We start from the raw sequence: 20,773 nt of genomic DNA, 5'->3' as shown, positions 1-20,773 counted from the left end.
CTGAAAAGCACAAAATCTAATTTTTAACCCCTACCAGCGACACTGGATGAAAGAGGTTCTCTGCTGTTCTTATCAAATGTCAACTCACTCTGGGTTTGCAGGTATTTTAGGACAAACACAGAAGACCAGCCCAATGTCACCGTCGGGCAGGACAGAAAGGGCTTAAGGGCTGAAAATGGCTAGATCCACACGTGAACGTCAGACGCGACAGTGCATGTGGTAGCTGGCAGCCTTTCTTTCTTAGAGGACACGAAACAGTGCTAACCACTGATGCCGTCTTAGATGTAATGAAATACGAACATGCTGATGAAACTGTATTTAGACAAAAAAATACCTATTGGCTACAAAAATTCTTCGAATTCCAACCCTGGTCCACATATTTACAGCATTGTTCATTACTGGTAAATTTCATTTTGACAGGATTTCACACTTGTAAAGTGTCCTTGTAAAGTCACGTTTCTGAGTTATTACCGAGTGACCACAACAGCGGCTCGCCTAACTACAACACGGCCTTAGACTGGGGGAGGAGACGCCTAGGGAGGTACCGCGAACGAAACCACCTTCAACCCAAGAGCAACATTCAGCTCGAACACTGCAGAGGTGCGAGGGGTCATTTAATCCACTCCTGGATAAAAGGCTGATATGTTTCTTTATACTCATGGTTGTGCTTCTGAGGATCAAAGTGGCACACATAGGATACACTAAGCTAAAGGCTGTTTCAACAAATTCATAAGGTGCCACAATACACATTTTGAAAAATAATATGGGATTAATCCTATAAAGATAATGAATAGAACAGAACCTCCGGGGAGAAAATATTTAATAAATGTGAACATACGTGATAAATTTAAGTTTTGTATCAACACGCCAAAATTTAAAAATAGACATGTAATCTTGTTACAAAAAAATATAGCCAGAGGAATCTAAAAAGTGGCATTACTTCTCAGGTTACCCAAGGGAAAATACGGATTTCTCTAAAACCATATTAAGATACTCCTTTCCTTTAGGAGTAATCCTGCAATTCTCAATTTAATTTCTTATCTTTCTGTCCCATACACCAAATCAATGACTTCTGCAAGGTGTCAACATATTTTCAATTAGGGAAGAAGGCTCCAGGCTAAATGCCGACAGGCGGCTGGATCCTTTCTTCCCCTCCAGAGAATCTCGGAAGCCTTCAGACCAATAATCTAACCAGAAAAGTGAAGACTCCAGGATCCAAACTGGCATTGTATGCGGGAGAGTTCCCACACTCATGTATTTAACAAAATGGACTTAATCATTAAAATAAAGTTACTGAAAACCAGAAATTTAGGATGGAGAGTTCACTAGGAAACTCCAGAGTACACGTATTAAACAGCATGCAGTCAATATTTTAAAAATACAGGTTAAGTTTTTCCATAATCCTTTAGAAGTATTAAAACAGCCAAGAGACAATCTTGACACTGGCACACTTCTACAGTCCATATTCTCCAGGAGAGAAACAGTTTCTAAAGGGCAAATAATTCAGTTAGGTATTAAAAAAATGCAATTACTTTTCCTAAACAGGACTCTCTAATCCACACGATCAGCAAGTGTTAACAGCTAGGAGCCCGAGTGCGTCCTGTTGAGCACTCACTGCTCAGCCCGGTGACCCTCTGCCGCAAGTCATTAAACCTGACCGTCTCTGTTTTCTCAGAACTGATAGGGCGCTGGTCACAGTACCGCTCTTCCAGGCTTGTAACGAGGAATGAATGAGGCATCAGGTCAAGGAAACAGCACGGCACGCACTTTTGTACTTCCTAGCGCCAAGGAAGGGTTCTGTATCTGTGGCTGCTCCCATGATGGTCACTACAAGGCCGTGGCCAAGAAAGCCACACGGAGGAAGCGGCGCAGAACCCAACGCCGCCCTCACAGGGTCCCTGTATGCAATGTCCACTACATCTCACGGTTGACACAATTACCTTTGTAATGCCAAGCACGACATCTATGGATGTGACAAAAGGGTTGGATGAGCCGGTCAACTCACACCCAACCACCTCCGGCAGAGTAAGAGAGACCGGCAGGCCCAGCATGACTGCTTCGGTTTCAATGCCTCCAACCCCTGAAGTGATAAAGACAGACGGTGAGCACATCTGAAGATTATGTACTGTCTACGTAAAGTCTCCGTGTAACATCTAGTCTCTGAGTGCCCCATGAGCTCGTCTTACTCACGAAGCACCTCACAGCCACCACACTGCCTCTATTACTGTGGACATGGACCCAATCTCCTCAAAAGAATGACTCCACTCACATGGTTGAAACAAACTGGTGTTTACCTTTCTATTAAATTCAGTAAACATTTTATATTTATTACGCTGAATACTGTACTGTGCTTGTCAAGATACAGAAAGAACAGAAGCCAGGACCTGTGACCCTCAGGAAGCTCAGTCTAAGGATAAAGACAAAAGAGTCAACAATTCTAACTCCCTGTAAGAGACTGAGAGCATTCTGCCAGATGGAACAGCCCAGGCCAAGCCGATCCCACCCTCCAGGGGATCCATGACTCGTCTTTAAGGCGCGTGCGTGGACGGCCAGGGGCAGCAGGTTGTAAAAGGCCTTGTATAAAATGCAAAGGAATGTGGAGCCCTAAAGAAGGCCAAGAGAAGCCCCACAGGACTTGGACCAGGGAGTTGTCGTCCCCAGGATCACCCCACAACGGCAGTGCTGCGTGGGGCACACTGTCCACAAACATCCGGGTCCAGAGTCGTCCTGTCGCCGCTGTCACAGGGGAGGAAACCGCCTCAAAGAGCCTATGAAGACCAGCTACCTACGCTCCTTTACAATGTTCCTGACACCCTCTCCCCTCAAATCAAATATAGTTAGTGGTTTACTTACCCCACCCCAGAATGCCCAAGCCATTCACCATGGTTATGTGAGAATCGGTGCCAACCACACTGTCTGGGAAGAGGAAGTCGTCTTCTTCAAAAACCACTCTCGACAAATACTCTAAGTTTACTTGATGAGCCATTCCAGTTCCAGGAGGGATTACAGCCACGTTCTTAAAAACTCTTGAACTCCACTATATCATGTTTAAATTTAAAAAATCCAAATGTTGGTATATCAATTTGTGCTCACAATCAAAATATAAGTCAATACTGACACTAAAAACATTTTACCGATGTTCAATATGGTCAAAGTTTACAATAGACACACGAAGACAAATACAAAGATACCAACCCTAAACATACTCATTTTGCAGATTATTAAAGCAAAATTAAGTCAAAGACAAATGTTCTACTAGTCCAGATAAATAATAGTTTTCAACCATGCCCGCCCCAAGGACTGTTGGACGGGGGGGGGGGGGGAAGCACAAGGCCTTCCCACAACCTCAAATGATAGCCACTTGGTTTCATCCTATTTTATATACTGGGGTTTCCAACAAGATTTTATCTGAAGGGAGAAAAGGTTCTACTGCCACAAAGCGGTTAAAAACTACTAATTTAGGGGCGCCTGGGTGGCTCAGTTGGTTAAACATCTGCCTTCAGCTCAGGTCATGATCCCAGGGTTCTGGGATCGAGCCCCGCATCGGGCTCCTTGCTCGGTGGGGAGCCTGCTTCTCCCTCAGCCCCTCCCCCTGCTCATGCTCTCTAATAAATAAAGTCTTTAAAAAACAACAAAAAAACCCAAAACTCAAACTTACCAATATTTTGTGAATTTCAATATAAAAAAAATCCCCCCAAATCATGTGTACCTTAAAAAATTGAAGCCTCTCTCGATTTCTGCCAAATTCTACTTCTTGGTTTTTTAACACTGTTTCAGGTCTAAAAGGAAGAAGAGCCTGCATTAAATGTATGTATCACAGAAAAGACTTACCTTGTTTCTAAGTATTCGTTCTTACGCACACACAAACACGTTTTAAAAAATTCCTGGAACAGCAATTTACTAGACTTCTCAGAATTAGCCGTTTTCTTTCAACAAAGAAGCTCTGCTTTAAACAGCACTCATGGCAGCCACGTCCAGGGCTCACCCATCCCCGGGCCCCCAACTGTACTGACATACGTCGGTCGCTATGTGAGTTGGCTGCAGCGATCAATAATGCAGCAGCCTCGTGCACTTCCTCCCACCTGGGCCTGCTGCACCTCTGCTCGGCACGTGTAGAAAGCTTCGAGCAAAAATGCTTACATTCATCTCACCCAAAACGGAAAGCTCTATTTTTTGCATAAATGGCAGTTTACTCTGTGTGGAGTATAAACATATTTTATGTGCATTATGTAAACTAAGAGGTAAAAACAATCCACCTCCAAGCAGTAAACACTGTCACTTTCAGGAAGCTATTTTTATCTAATGGACATTTAAAAGATGATTTCTAGGGGCGCCTGGGTGGCTCAGTCACTAAGCGTCTGCCTTCGGCTCAGGTCATGGTCCCAGGGTCCTGGGATCGAGTCCCGCATCAGGCTCCCTGCTCCACGGGAAGTCTGCTTCTCCCTCTGACCCTCATCCTGCTTGTGCTAATAAATAAATAAAATCTTTAAAAAAAATAAAAAGAAAAGAAAAAATGATTTCTAGCAGTTTTAAGCTGTTTCCTGCCAGCTGGTGATCAAGTGTTGACTAAGATATCAATACAACTTAAATTATATGTGACCTCCAGGGTCCAGACAATTACAGATGTTCACTTGTCAACTTTTTTTTTTTTTTTAAGATTTTATTTATTTGACAGAGAGAGACACAGCGAGAGAGGGAACACAAGCAGGGGGAGTGGGAGAGGGAGAAGCAGGCTCCCCCTGAGCGGGCAGCCCGATGAGGGGCTCGACCCCAGGACCCCAGGATCATGACCTTAGCCGAAGGCAGATGCCCAACGACTGAGCCACCCAGGCGCCCCTTGTCAACTTTTTTAAAAAACACAAAGATTCCTTGACTAATTCACTGCTGAGTGACCCCTTGAAGCCACAGCACATCTCGATGAGATTTTCCTCAGGACTCAGGGAGCCAGTCCGATTACTGTACGTCCCATAGCGCATACGGCTACAAAGTGCCCCTCGTTCATGAGCTCAGAACCTGACTTCAGATTAGGCAGTGATTTCCAGGCCCATTTCCTACCCATCCATTCCCTGTCTGGGTCTGCAACGGACACTGCACCAAGGCCCCGCAGCACCGAAGGGAGCCACCGGTTTCCTACATTCCTACAGCCAGAGACTACAGTCCAACCCAACCAAATGCTTTGTGATGTGGAGTCAAAGCTAGGGGGAAATGTTACACCAGATTGTACTGTAATCAGTAAGTCGCCCTTTTCAGGAAGTTAATTTCTGTGTTAAGAAGGGAAGCTTGGGGCGCCCAGGTGGCTTGGTTGGTGAAGCAGCTGCCTTCGGCTCAGGTCATGGGATCGAGCCCTGCACTGGGCTCCTTGCTCAACGGGAAGCCTGCTTCTCCCTCTCCCTTGGCCTGCTGCGCCCCCTGCTTGTGCTCTCTCTCTCTCTCTCAAATAAATAAAAATCTTAAAAAAAAAAAAAAAAAAAAAGAAGGGATGCTCATCTCAAATGTCAACATGCACCTAACAACCAGGACAACTAGGTAGCAGGAACAAGGGCTGTTTACATAAAACTGTCCTAATCTGATAGCAAGGAACCTACAGATTACACTGAATTCCCAGAAAGGAAGAGCACGTGAGGTCACTGTGACCGGAGGCCTCCCGGAAATACTGAGCCCCCAACTGTACAACCACAGAGAATCTGAAAGAACCAGTTTACGGACACATGAATTAACGTATCATGTGGCTCTTAGGATAAGATATGTGTGGATATTATTCTTAGCTATTCTAAATCTTAACTGTGTTACATTTTTTTAATTTGAAAAAGGATGTCATTTTCTTACTAAATTAAAAAAATTTCTGACAGTCTACTAACAATGGGGTAAACAACATAACTTAAATATAACAGACTTTGGAATCTTTATAGCACACAAAAATTCAAGTCTAGAATTTTTTTTTTTTTAAACTACCTATTAGAAAATTTTACCAACTCCTAAAAAGAGAATTCTTTTCTGGGCAGGTTCACTGCTTCCCATAGCACCAGAGAGGCAACTGCTTAACTAAAAGAGCTTTTTATCATTGTAATATTTATAACATCAAGCTCTTCATGCAATTGGAAAAAACAAGAAATCTAGTAGGAGAGAAAAGCTAAAACTATAAATAGGGAATTCACAAAAGCAATGTGAACGAATAAAGAACATGTGAATGGTACAGAGTCATTAAAATAAAAAAACGCAGAGTTTAAGATGGATCCCATTTTTCTGCTTATATTAGTCACAAAAATTAAATATATTTATAGAAAAATCTTAAGAAAGGCTTTCTTCCTCCGGAATAGAAATCAGTAACGGGAATACCATCTTAACTGGCTTCATCTGGGGCAGGGGGAGGCCGCGAGGTCATAGGAACCAGGAGGGGAAGGGGACAAATGACATTTTGGTAACTGAAATATAACCCAGCACTGATCAATATTTAAAAAAAAAAAAATCCCATACTCAGGCACTGGTTGCAAATGAAAAGGACAGAGAATGGGTGTGTTCTCAATCTGCGAAGACAATTTTCCTGAGTTTCGGCCCAGCTCTCCAGAATCACACGATCCTCGGCAGGTGGTCTGGCCCCTGCAGGGGAGCTTCTTGGGCTGTGCTCGGAGTGGAGAGAGCTTTCCTGCTTTCTGCAGGTCGCCACCTCCAGGATTTGGAGCATTCTGTATTGCACTAGCATTCCAAAAGAGGAAACAGAATAAGACCATTTAAGTGACAGAAATTTAGCTTTTCAAAAAGCACACACTTGGCAAAGTCATCTGGAACTAAGTATATGTTGTTCAAACGTTAATACAGTATTTAACTTAGGTTTCAAAAGCGAATCTTAAGATTACAAAAAAACCCAGAAATAGGTCACTTAAATTTATGGAGATGAAAACACAATCCTATGTGCCCAAGAAAATCATTTTCATCTACTTCTATGACAATTTAAATGACTTTTAGCCAAGCACCTAAGTGGGTTTTTCCCCATGTAACAACTGAAAAGCAGCACATAGCCACAGTGCTAATCTAGAGGGCAAAAGCGCTCACGGGCTGCAACAATCGTCTTGGTCCGTGTGAAAGATCACAAGAAAATTAGGTTTTCTCTAGTCTGACCTTGGTCACAGGGATTTTCTAAATAGACGTGTATTTCAGTGGGAGGAAAACATAGTTTTAATACGCACTGTGATTTTAATCACCAATTAATTAAAGACATTCATGGCTCCCGTGTTTAGATTCTCTCTCGAAGGCAAGTAGATTAAAAAACAAAAGATAATGAAGAAAAATTCACTAAACAAAGCAGGTTCTGGCTCATAATTTTAATCAAAAATGGCAGCAGAAATCTACAAACATGAACACCATTTTAAATTCAGACTCCGTTAAAAAAATTCATCAGTACATAAACTTCACCAGCTGTTCCTACATCAATGTATACTAAACGTGGCAGCCTTTACTCAGGCACCCACAGTCTCTGCTCCCTTTCCTCTAACCAGGGCAGGGGCTGGATGCTGGCTGGCTACCTCGCACAGCTGTCTTCACAAATACCTGTACTCACGTACCATTTACTGAAGTCGATCTGTAAAGAATGGTCAACTGTGAGATCTGTCGGGCAGGCAGGGTGGACCTTCTTCGGGTCACCTCCAAGAATTTTCACTGCCTCCCTCATAGCAGCAAAGTCCACCATTGCTGGTATTCCACTAAAAAATAAAGAATGATGGAATTATGGTCTGAATTGTACGTTCATATGCTCAAATAAGATACATTTATTCAGTTTTACATCTAAGCGTATCCCTTTCTAGTTTGCACTCGCGTTAGATTACATACTTGTTATCCAAAGTTGGACATATCCTGGTTTCATGAGAATTAGCATTAATGTCACTGAGAACTTGAGTGTCACAAATAACACAAGAGAGGACTTTTAGAGGCAAAAGGAACCTTCCAGAAAACTGTCTATGGAATTCTTTCCCTGTCTTAAATTTCATGAGACTCCCCTCCCTCCCAGAGGAGGAGGAGGGGACTCCTTCTCAGTCCTTCTCAGGACTCCGGGCTCTCGACTAGATTATGTGCCTCCAGACACCGGAGGCACGGCTAGTCAGAAACAGGAGGCTGCAGGGAAGATGGGGTCGTGACCACAGAACAGTATTGTAAATACTGTAATAGCAGCGCACAAAGGGTATAAAGAACAGTGGCATGCAAACCAGATTTGAGGGGGTGAGTGAGGGGGGCGCTGTTATTTATCTACCTAACTCCTACAGCTCCTTCCAAACGCTTCCAATAGACAATTCCTGGGGACTCAGATCAGACTCCGGATTTTATTCCAAGTGTGATGGACATTCACTGGTGTACGGGGGAATGACAGGCCCTGGTTACCATTTATAATTAAGTCACGTGATCTACCGTGAAAAGACGACACAGACTGTAAGTGTGCGAGGAGGGGACTGGCTAGAGACACTGACAGCTGTAGTCCCGCTGAGAGCGCCCGGCGCAGGACCGGGACAGGGTGGAGACAGTAAGAGGTACGTGGGCTCAGGACACGTCTCAAAGGCAGAGTCCACAGAACTTGCTGACAGACTGGATGAGGAGGGAAAGAGAAGAGTCGGGCATCTCTTGTGATGGGGGCGGCGTGGAGAGGCGCAGGTATGGCAGCTGGGCAATAAGGCTTTGAAGGTCTGTCTGAGAAGCCCACTCACCAACTGGGGACAACAAGCAGGCAGAGTCCCGCAAAAGCAGATTTTCAACAAACAGTGCAAGAAACAAGCGCCTCATTTTTAATGAATGGCTTTAGTTTAGAAAGGACAATTCTTTAAATTTATAAACTAATCTTCAGAATTAAAAACAGAGCCAACAATCAGGGAGTCTGAATTTTAAGAAGGAAATGCTCTATCACTCACGTAAAATCTTGAAGAAGAACACGGGCAGGGAAAAAGGGCACTTCGACATTGCTTTGTTTGGTTTTCCAGTCTAAAATGTTCATGACATCTTCCTTTTTCATTAAAAAGCCATCACAGTTCCGCACAGCAGCTTCCAACAGGACCCGTATTGAGTAAGGCAGCACATCTGAGTCAGAGACAGTATTACTGTTACTAAGAGCGTAGTCTTAACTACATAGAAGTCACAAGAGCAAGGAGATAAAGACAGGGCTGCACTGTTTTCTCAGTCTCAGTAAACACGGAGGAAAACACCGTTTATGTTAATATCAAGCTTACTATCAATCTGACTTTCCCATATGTCAGCCAAGGTGCTGAAAAAGCAGAGATTAAACATTCTTGAAAGAGCTGCACATTTCTGAAATGGGCACATGAGACTGACCAATACTTAACATTCAGGAAGACACAGAAAATGGGAATTAAATATAATAATGAAAACATCCCTAGACTGTACAGAAATCTGTAATAAATTTTAAAGATTTCCATCAAAAGTGGTTAAGTTTAAATCAGGGTGCTTACATGAGTCAAATTCAGTTCATGCTAATTGTCACTCACCCTTGAGTCCTCGTTTAAGTGTATCAGAGAGACACAGACCCCAACACCGTTAAGTTTTCAATCATACTCAAGTCTCACACCAGATTTAAGACTGACTCAGCATGGGGCTGGCTGCAGACTCCCGGCAGCCCACACAGCGGCCCACTATGCAGCTGTCTAAAGGGATGAAGATGTCTGCATGTCGATAAGGAGTGATCTCCAGAACGTACCATTCCGAGAAAACGCAGTGCAAAACCATGCTTACAGCACCCCACCATTTCAGTAAGAAAAGGCATTAAAAAAGGTGTAAGAATACAAATTACTGCATAACAAATACAAAATTTTAAAGGATAAATTAAATATGTACTTTAAAATATTACTAAATATTTTTAAAGTATAAAAATATATTAAATAAAGGGCGCCTGGGTGGCTCAGTCATCAAGCGTCTGCCTTCGGCTCAGGTCATGATCCCAGGGTCCTGGGATCGAGCCCCGCATCGGGCTCCCTGCTCAGCAGGAAGCCTGTTTCTCCCTCTCCCACTCCCCCTGCTTGTGTTCCTGCTCTCACTGTCTCTCTCTGTCAAATAAATAAATAAAATCTTAAAAATATATATATATATATATTAAATAAAATTAACATATACTCCCCCCCCAACCCCAAGAAAGAACAATGAAAGGACAAACTGAAGAGTTAGTATCTATTCCCACAACATTTTGGCTGCATCTCCCTGGCAGGATGTGTAAAAAGGACAAAAAGATCCACAAAGAAAACAAAGTATGTTCAGGTATTAGTAGTACAGAAGGTGCAGCTTGAAGTCCCACGTGTGACGAGAGGAGGCAAAAAGCACTTGTGTTCCTGTGGCTGGAAACCAGGATTTTTAAGAGTAATGACACAGAAGTATAAAATCAGAGTGGCTAACTTAAAAAAAAAACTTCCATTTCAATTGGAATCCTAAGTACAAACTCAGTTTGTTTCTCTCTTTCTAAACAATAAGTGTTTCCAGCTCTGTTGAGTGAAAATGCCCCAGTGACAATCCACCAGGGCCCCCCAGCCTCTCGGCCTGCTGTTTCGCTAACTACTATTTTCCCACTAGGAGAGCACCCGCGTTCCCCCCAGAGTTCCTCCCACGTCTGGGAAAGGGTGGAAATAGGCCCAGGACATCCTGTGTCAGAAGCTGCAGGGAACGCTGGTGGGTCAGTGTGAGCATCCAATTCACTGACATGCATCAAACACAAAAACAGCCCTTGTTCATAAGGACTCTTTAAAAAACCCTTCATCGATGCCATGCAAGTTCCTAGAGCAACTCATGACCCTGAAAACTCACATCGGGGGAAACGATCAATCATCGATCTCGTCCTTCCTCATTCAAGGAACCAAATAGCCAAGAGCAAGCTCCTCACAGAGGAGTGGGAGCTAATAACACAGAAGGGGAGGGTGTCATTCGCAGCATCTCCCACGTGCAGCCCCTGGACAGCGCTGGAATATTCGGTGAGACATGGTCACAGAACTTGGAACGGATGGAGCCCGCGGGCACCAACGACAACCACCAGCACCTCCAAATGCGGGACAGGAGAGACACTGTCTGCTCTGAGGAAAGCAAAGATCCAAGCCCCACCACCAGGGTTCTTGCAAACGTCCGCACGTCCAGACAGCCAACCCCACCTCCCACCGACAGCAAACAGGGGCAGCGCAGCAGAAAGGGGACCCTGTGAAGGAGCGACCGGACCAACACACATGGCTGCCCCCACACCCAAATGGCAAGGAACACGGAGAGAGGGCGAGCCTGACAGACCGCCAGGGACTTACGAGGTGCAGCAACCAAGTGCTCCATGCGAACCTGCCTGAGACACGGGAAATCTGAATATGAACCGGGTTCTAGATCACAGGAAGAAATTACTGTTAATTTTATTAGATATAATAAAGGCACTGAGAGTATTACTTTGGAAAGTCCTTTCACACATCAGTGCTGTATGCTAAAGTGTATTTATAGGTTACGGAGATGGTGAAATGTTTTATTTTATTTTAAACGTTTTATTTATTTATCTGACAGATCACAAGCAGGCAGGCAGAGGGAGAGGGAGAAGCAGGCTCCCCACTGAGCAGGGAGCCCGATGCGGGACTCAATCCCAGGACCCTGGAACCATGACCTGAGCGGGAGGCAGACGCCCACGGACTGCGCCCCCAGAGATGGTGGAGTATTTTAAACAAAAGGTTAGCAAATGTCGTTAACTGGCGGACAAATACAAAGTGGGTTATGATTTTGTCCCTACTTTTAGGACTGAAATTTTAACTCACACAAGTTAAAGATGAATGAGGTTTTAAGTGTGGAGACAAAGGACTACATAACCAGAAACACTGGACTGAACGCCTGTATCTGCCATTTACTACAGGTCTGACCTTGACAGACGGACTCAAGCTGATTCGTGTTCTTGCCTAAAACAGGCACACCAGCCACCTAACGGAGTGAGTACCCAATACTCATAAAACCCACAAACACACATGAGTTGTCATCCTACCTCAATGAGAAACACAACAAAGTCCTCCAAAGCAAGGGGAACTGCAGGGGAGAGATTTTTTGATAGAACACTTGGAAATAATGAGGAGGAAAACATCACAGAAGCAAATACACAGACCAGTTTTCTATGTGGTTAACTGTCCTGGAAAAACAATATCAGGAATACTTTTTGTTTAAAGATCTTCACAGAAAGCATTTACTCAATTTCTAATAAAATATGGCAAACTCCAGCAATTATGTCCATTCACTTTTGAAACCCACTAAGAGAATAGTAAAGAAATAAAGTCACAAACCCACAGGAACAAAGAGAAGCACAACTCAAAAGATTTTGGCCAACAGTGCATGGATGACCGTTGCCCACACGGAAGAGGGGCAACCGAAGGCGAAGACGGGGACGCAGGGCAGCCTGGGCTGCTCGAGGGCTGGGTGAGGGGCTAAGAGGCCACGGAACAAGGCCTTCGAAACACCAAGGGAAAATCATTTCCAGCCCAGAGAGCTCTGTCCGTGGGCAGCCGCGCGTCAATCACGCAAGGCCTCCAACACTGTGCTTCCTGGGACGGACGCTATGGAAAGAAGTGGAGAGCAGAACAGCACACAGGCTAGGACACAGTGGGGTCCCCCGTGCGGCAGGCGAGGAAGTCCAGGTGAGACACTGTCAACAGAAGAGGGAAAAATGAACTGCCAGACTACCTGATTCTACCGGGAGTTAGTTCTTCTAGAGAATTTGGAGAGGAATTACTGATAAAGACACAGCAAACTTAGCAAACAGAAAAAGACAATCATTACTTCAAGGAAAAAACACAAAGTTGTAAGAGAAACAAGATGCAATCGTCATTTACTACACGGACTGGCTGGGAACATTTAGGGCCATCAAAATATAAACATGGAATGCTGGCTTGATAACTAAGAAAAGGCACCTGGGATATATGTAGAAAATTGCCAACCTCTTATTTTCCACAGTAGAAAGTTAGAAGTCTATAACTGAAAATCAAAACACAGGCGTATAAGCTAGGCTTTTTAGTAACATAGAGGAAGGTACCGTAAGAAACAGCCAAGAGTATCAGAAATGGTATTCTCTGCAGAGTAGAAATTCAGGGTAGGGCAAGGGGCTACTGTTTTGGTTATTACCTCAGTGGTCTTACTGGGTTTTTAATTCTAAGACTTGAAAATTCAGTATTAAATTTATATATTTTTTTAAGATTTTATTTATTTATTTGAGAGACAATGAGAGAGAGAGAGCACATGAGAGGGGGAAGGGTCAGAGGGAGAAGCAGACTCCCCGCCGAGCAGGGAGCCCTATGCGGGACTCGATCCCGGGACTCCAGGATCATGACCTGAGCCGAAGGCAGTCAATCAACCAACTGAGCCCCCAGGCGCCCATTCAGTATTAAATTTAAAAGCAACTATCAAATAAGCATGCTCTAAGAACAAAACGTCACTGTTAACTGGACAGTTGTCGTTAAGAAGCACTAACTTGCAAATGTGCCTAAGCCTGTCGTAACTCCCATCGGCCTACAAGGAGCGACGCAGAGGCACACCAGCCGTCCCTCAAACGTTCTGTGCCCGGTGGCCTCCAGACAATACGATCACCTTCCCCTGCTGGCATTCGTCGTCACACCACCTTCCACAGGGCTGTCGTGTGACCAACAGAGCATGGCGGAGGCAATAGCACGGGGCTCCAAAGGCCATGGCGTGAAGTCTCCCAGCACCAGCCTCCCTCTCGTGGACCATTCACTCTGGGGCAAGCCAACAGCACGTCGCAGGGACGCTCATGGGGGTAACACCAGGGCCTGTGTGCCAACGGAGCGTGGGGCTCCCTGCTCAGGGGGGGGGGGGGGGCTGCCTCTCCCCGATGCTTATGTGTGTGCATGCGCTCTCTCCCCCTGCGGAGCTCGATCCCAGAACCCTGGGATCACGACCTCGGAGCCACCAAGGCGCCCATCTTTCTCAACTATTCTAACGGTAACACCTGCAGTTACTTATTTCGGACCTGCTGGGGAGTAGATGTCGAGGTGCTCCCCCCACAACGGTACTTAACCCGAGGTGACTCCAGAGGCGATACCCCAGAGCCATAACCAGGGAGGCCGGCAGACACTCCAGTGTCCCTCCCCCAGCACAGAACGGGCCCTCATTGCTCCTTCTTCCCTGTCCGACTGTCCCACCCCCACGCACACTCTCCTGCTCCAACCAAACCATGCTGCGAGTCCGCACACCTGACTGACCCCCAGAGCACCGCCCGTTGGCCTGCTCCCTCGGTTCCACCGTTTAGGTTCCGGGTGGTTAGACCTCTCGCTCCCCAGACCTGCACTCCCCCCCGTTCTTTCATTCTCAGTCCATCAGTACGCCCACCTGTGTCAGGCGGTGAACCCCACGTCACTTTTCCTGCTTAAAAACTTTGTTTTAAAAATAATGCTATCATGGCGTATTCTGCCCCTCATGAAAGTCTCCCTCCCCAAGCTGTGCTGTCAGCACCACAATCCGCCAGGTCTCTCCCGCTCACCTGCAATCAGCCCCTCCCTGCCCTCTCCCACCACAGGAAACCACTTGGCGACTGGGTCTCGACAGCTCTGTCGTCTCTGGCTTACTTTGTGCAAACGCAATCGCACAAGGTCCCTCACCGCGTCTGGCTGCTTTCACTGAGCACCCTCCCGAGTGTGTCCATGCTGTGGTCTGTAGCCAGACTCAAGCCCTATTCGTGCTGAAGAGTATTCCATGGTGTAGACCTACCACATTCTGCCCATCCACTCACCCACTGAAGGAGTAATGCTGTTCAGATCACTCATCTGCAGATCTTTGTGTGGATAAGTGTTTTTATTTCTCTTGGGTAGATTCCTCAGAATGGAATTGCTGGGTCATATGGTAAATTTGTATTTAAAGTTTTAAGAACTGCCAGTTTTCCAAAGTGGCTGCACAATTCTATATCCCCCCCAGCAGAGTATGAAGGTTCTTAGTCTATTTCCTATGTACTACCCATTCTCGTGGGTGTGAAAGAGTTCACGGGGGTTTTAATGGTGGTGACATGTGGAGGAGGAATAAAAGAAACCCTCAACAACCAGAGACCCCGGGACCAGCATGAACCCATGACCACGGCGTCAGCTGCACCTGCTCCCCTTCACGCCCCACGTCCACCTTCCTCCTGCGGGACCCAGCCCTACCTCCCACCTCCCACCTCCCCCTCCTCCGGCTGCAACCATGCACCCAGCCGCCCTGGGGCTACTCCCTCCCCATCTGAGGAGGCAGCCGTGAACCCACTAAGTGCTCGCCTCTCGGGAGGGGCTCTGCATCCCACTCCTGCTGGCACACGGCAGGCCCGAGTCATCCATCATCCTCTCTCCCGCATCTGCAATGCAGCCCGCAACCGGACTCTTCCCATTCAACGGCCTCTAGCCCCAGGGTAATGCACGCAGCTGCCACGGGCCGGCCTCTCTGTAGCGCACGCAGCTGCCACGGGCCTCTCAGTGTAGCGCACGCAGCTGCCACGGGCCTCTCAGTGTAGAGCACGCAGCTGCCACGGGCCGGCCTCTCTGTAGTGCACGCAGCTGCCACGGGCCTCTCAGTGTAGCGCACGCAGCTGCCACGGGCCTCTCAGTGTAGCGCACGCAGCTGCCACGGGCCTCTCAGTGTAGCACACGCAGCTGCCACGGGCCAGCCTCTCTGTAGTGCACGCAGCTGCCACGGGCCGGCCTCTCAGTGTAGTGCACGCAGCTGCCACAGGCCGGCCTCTCACTGTAGCGCACACAGCTGCCACGGGCCGGCCTCTCAGTGTAGCGCACGCAGCTGCCACGGGCCTCTCAGTGTAGTGCACGCAGCTGCCACGGGCCGGCCTCTCACTGTAGCGCACACAGCTGCCACGGGCCGGCCTCTCAGTGTAGCACACGCAGCTGCCACGGGCCTCTCAGTGTAGTGCACGCAGCTGCCACGGGCCGGCCTCTCAGTGTAGTGCACACAGCTGCCACGGGCCTGTCTCTCACTGTAGTGTACGCTGCCACAGGTCTCTCGGTGTAGCGCACGCAGCTGCCACGGGCCTCTCAGTGTAGCGCACGCAGCTGCCACGGGCCAGCCTCTCAGTGTAGCGCACGCAGCTGCCACGGGCCGGCCTCTCAGTGTAGCGCACGCAGCTGCCACAGGCCGGCCTCTCAGTGTAGCACACGCAGCTGCCACGGGCCGGCCTCTGTAGCACACGCAGCTGCCACGGGCCTCTCGGTGTAGCGCACGCAGCTGCCACGGGCTGGCCTCTCAGTGTAGCGCACGCAGCTGCCACGGGCCTGTCTCTCACTGTAGTGCTGCCACGGGCTTCTCAGTGTAGCGCACAGAGCTGCGCCTGTCTCTCAATGTAGCGCACGCAGCTGCCACGGGCTTTTTTCTTCAAACTCTCAACAAGGTTTTTTGAGAATCACTATATTCCCGATGTCCATTTTTCTATACTTCCATTCACTGTTTCCACACTAATCTGATTTCTATCCTTAAACACCAAAGAAACAATGTCCCTCAGCAATATTCAAGACAGCTAATCATTCCGTCCCTCGTCAAACTCTTTCCTCCCAGCTCCCCCCTCCACTTCTAACGGGCTGCAGGAGACCGTGTTCCCTGTACTCTTTCCTCCCAGCTCCCACACCACCCCCACTTCTAACGGGCTGCAGGAAGGCCGTGTCCCCATCTCCCACCTCACAGTTCAGCATGACTTGCAAGCATGGGCGGTAACTGCCTTTGTTCCAGGACATTCTTTAAACAAAGTTAATACAGTGAATGGCCTTGAAGATACTGATAGCGTCTCCTTCTGGAGCAAAAGGCAGGTATGCCTACTGTCCATTATGAAAAATCTGGGTCCCCTAAGTCTGAGCTCCTTTCCTGTAACACAACCACTGTGCGTGCTACACGCGTTATCTGGCCCTCTTCAAAATAAAGAACTGACCTGTTTTTTTTAATTTAAAAATATATATATATACTGCCACGAATAATCTAAGAAAGCAAAAAAGAGAAAACTTCTTTCAGATGTTTTCCCCCACTCACTGACAAACACGGAGAAAATAAAAATCGTACCTATTACTGATGAAAGTGGAGAAACACCCACTCTTCCCATTCACTCCTGGTGAGCATGTAATCTAGCAGCAGCTGCTAACCCAGCAGATGCACCCTGTGGGGCCTGTGCAAACAGCCACCCATGGAACAGGCAGTCCTCTGTGTCCCATTTACCTCCCTGGCTACCGCGTGGAAGCCACAGCCAATCCTGGGCAGGGGTCAGTGGCCAACAGCCTCAGGAGGGAAAATACACAAGGACAATTACATTCCTCTCCCAGGAACTTGCAATCAGGACACAGACTGAACCAGAAAGGTGTTCAGAGATAAGTGAGGGGCCGAGGCTGCCATTTGGGGCCCCACGTAAAGTCAGCAGGCAGGAGGCTGGGCTGCAGTGCAGTAGAGGGCACAGAAAATCTGAAGCCTTGAGAGAGAAAATACAGAGCTTCCTCAATTCTGGCCCATTTTTTTGGAGATACAGCCACATTTCATTGGCCTGGGAGCTCGGTATCATGACAATAAACCTTTCTTCACTTGAGGTAGCAGGTGTCTCTTCTTGGCCACCCAAAGGGCTAAATCTAGAACAGAAAACGTCAACAATAGCAGAGATAAAATCAACAGAACCTTGGACAAATGTGGAGGGTTGGTGACTCCATGGTTGTACCTGGAACAGTACAATCATATTAGGTAAAAGTAATCCTTGGAAAGGTGTGCACTGTGTCGACTCTACAAACGATCTATTTCATTGCTAACCTGACACACAGCCCATTCCAGAGTCCAACGCAGGGCACGATTAGAAAAGAGGGACTTGGGTTCCTTCTAGCAAGGTAACTGCCCCAGCAACAGACACGTGACAAGCCCAGCCAAACTAGGCCAAAGCAAGAGGCAAAAAAGTCAGCTATGGGGACAACCAGTCTTAACTGGCTGGTAAGACAATCACAACCTCATGGCCAACAGTGGCTACCCTGGGCATTCCACAAAACGAGTAAGTGGGCCTGGAGAGACAGATGACTAGAGGGTAGACGGCAAATGGAAACAGGGATGAAGAGACAAGGCAGCCTTCAAGTGACAAAAGAAACAGTCCCTGGCTCAGAAATCCTGGTCCCCGTGAGCACTGTGCTTTCCGCCTGCGTCTTCGGACGTCTGCAAACTGCCACATCTTTCCTTGAGTTTCTGTTCCTTATGTCAAGGGTGAAGACTGAGCACACAGTATACAGTAAAAGTAGAAAAGAAAAACGTTGACAAGGGTGGAGGGAATGCTATAGAATGACAAGCTCACATCAAAACGGAAATGTGACACATACAGAAGAGCTGCGCGTCAACAGGGACGAGCCGGTGACGACCTCCACACTCAGAGCTGCTAAGCCGTGGTGCACCCACACGGGCCGTCCTGTGCGGCCGTCAGAGGCTGCCGCGAAGTCGCGCATCCCCTGCTACCTGAACTCCCGCTCCCTGACTCAGACACCGAGCAGAAGCAGCACGGGGACTAGTATTCCAGGACATGGAAAGATGTTCACGAGGCTGCTGAGAAGTCGCGCATCCCCTGCTACCTGAACTCCCGCTCCCTGACTCAGACACCGAGCAGAAGCAGCACGGGGACTAGTATTCCAGGACATGGAAAGATGTTCACGAGATAGCAAGTAAACAAAAGGTTACAAACCAACACACACTGCGTTTCTGTTCAAAGCAGCACATCTACTTCGAGTTGTACCTACACATCAACAATGAGACTGTTTCTGCCTGTACTGTGGTCTTTCTGTGATTCTCAACCCCAATCTAATTTCTTATAAATGATAAAAACACTCCTAAAAACAGACTTTTTCAGAGGCTGCAAATTAGGATTTGGAAAACCCAGTCTTGGCTTCACTGCAGGTCAGGGAGGCAGACGAGTGGCTGGGCTGAGCTGAAGGACAGCAGCAGCCCCGCTGCTCAGGGACAGCTAGTCTCCACAACAGGCTTCGTGACAGCCAGCCCTCCCACGTCCTGCCCTCCACACCTTCCCTTCTGCCTGTACAAGGTCTGCCCTGCCCCTAACTCCCTGAGCATGGACTGTCCTCTGTGAGCCCTCTGCTCACCAGCAGCTTAAGTCCTTGCTCCTTCAGAAAGCAGCCTCTGACTCTCTGGGAGCAGTGATTTCTCCCCCTCGGAAACAGGTCTATTTTCACGGTAACAGTTACTCGACATCTCCGTCATCACCGTCAGTGCACTTGAGGGCCACATGGGCAGCTCCAGATCCCTAAAAAGGCGATTTGCTGTAAGTGAAATTATATAAGACCAAAATGGAATCGATGTGCACAATGTGTCCACTTCCGTAAAGATCCTGTGAGTGTAAGCCTGGGAAGCAAAAAGATAAAATGGCAGTAAAAGAGCAGAAATCAAATGATTTGTATTGTGCCCCATGGAAAGACAGACTGAGGAAGGGGAGGTATGCAGGGAAGGAGGAATCCAGGCTGGTTCTCCCTGCGCTGTCCCCCATAAACGCCAGAAGGCTACTCCCTCTGTCCTCCGGCCTCCTGGAAGGGGAGAGCGGCCAGGGACATGCAGGCCCATGCAGCGGCTCTTCTCCCCCTGTTGCCCTTCCAGCGGCCTAGAACACGGGCAGTGCCTGGAGGTGAAGTGAAGCAGCCCTTGCCACCAAAAGAATGAAAGCAAAACTGAAAACAAGAAGCCTGGCTCCGGGGTCCTTGCTGACGCTGGTCAGCCCCAGTCTGCCAAGTCTGGATTCCTGCTCGTGAGAAAGATAAACCTCCATTCGTTAAAGTCATTGTACAGAAGGTTTTCAGTTCCCCATGCTGCAGGCATTCCTGACAGGTGAGCAGGGGGCTGACAGGAGTTCACCCCGTCTTTCCTCCCCAGGACAGGAGAGGACGGAGCACACTCCCCTCCACTAGCAGGGAGCTCACCACAGCTGGCTCTCCAGCCAGCCGGCACTGGCCCGAACCCCAGTGACCGCCTAAGCAATGCCCCCCTGAGCACAGGTCCGCAGGGCCACTCAATCTGGGTTCCCCAAAAGGGCACACACACGTTCTGTTCTGATGATAAACAAGCAAAACAACCTGCTATTCAAGTTACTCCTCTCTCTCCAAGTCAATTCTTCTTTCAAATTTTATTCCCTCAAGTAATTACTAAGAAATTGCTCTAGTAATTATTAATAAGCCTTTCATAATAACCACTCCATGAATAAAACAGGGCTTTAATCCCATGGAAATAAAAACCAAATTTCTGTTTTGAAAGCATTTATATTTACAGGTGTGTTATTACTGTATTTATCATGGTTATAAAAACCTGGATACTCTGAAACTCAGTTATCTCTAGATGCCCATGAAAACTTATTTTCCAGAGAAAATTTAGCTTTTACATCATGAACCATTCTCTTTCAATGCACTTTAATTATTTTTGAAAGTTTTCTACTAATTTTCCCCATTTCGGAAATATAGGCCATCTCAAGTGGGCATATTTCCACAAATCATCCACAGAAAGAACTTAGGCCCAATTTTTAAAATATCCTCACATATGTTCTTTCATTATTTATTAAGCTATAAAATATGGATTAAAAATCTTCTAGGCCAGAATCACTAAATATTAGAAGTGAAAAAATCTTTCTTATGTATAAGCAATTTAGATGTTCCCTTTTCAAAACTAATGCGAACTTATCATTGGTGAAAGAATAAAATAAATGTGAATTAAAGATACGTGGCACTTAGGAAAACCACCAACCTCTCTCAATACAAATAATGGCACCTAAACACGGAAGGTAAAGAAAACTGCTCTCACTTTGGTG

General features: G+C 47.1%; 1 protein-coding gene across 2 annotated transcripts in view; it reads right to left on the bottom strand.

Annotated features, from left to right (window-relative positions):
* Positions 1–20,773, bottom strand: part of IREB2 (iron responsive element binding protein 2) — a 42,506-nt gene that overhangs the window by 18,977 nt on the left and 2,756 nt on the right. Inside the window, exons 1-7 of one of the 2 annotated variants that reach the window (XM_027570046.2) lie at positions 19,068–19,227; positions 8,892–9,057; positions 7,560–7,697; positions 6,475–6,693; positions 3,710–3,779; positions 2,854–3,037; positions 1,941–2,080 (exon numbers count right to left, since the gene is read on the bottom strand). In XM_027570046.2, the coding sequence (XP_027425847.1) occupies positions 1,941–2,080; positions 2,854–3,037; positions 3,710–3,779; positions 6,475–6,693; positions 7,560–7,697; positions 8,892–8,992 (852 nt within the window). In that variant the 5' untranslated portion in view covers positions 8,993–9,057; positions 19,068–19,227. Of the gene's footprint in view, positions 1–1,940; positions 2,081–2,853; positions 3,038–3,709; positions 3,780–6,474; positions 6,694–7,559; positions 7,698–8,891; positions 9,058–19,067; positions 19,228–20,773 lie in introns of those variants that run through there. The other variant, XM_027570045.2, reaches the window with a different exon arrangement.

Source organism: Zalophus californianus, chromosome 6, assembly GCF_009762305.2.
Source record: "Zalophus californianus isolate mZalCal1 chromosome 6, mZalCal1.pri.v2, whole genome shotgun sequence".
In the NCBI taxonomy this organism is placed as follows: Eukaryota; Metazoa; Chordata; class Mammalia; order Carnivora; family Otariidae; genus Zalophus; species Zalophus californianus.
The sequence above is the reverse complement of the archived record's forward strand: the minus strand, read 5'-3'. Positions and strand labels throughout refer to the sequence as shown.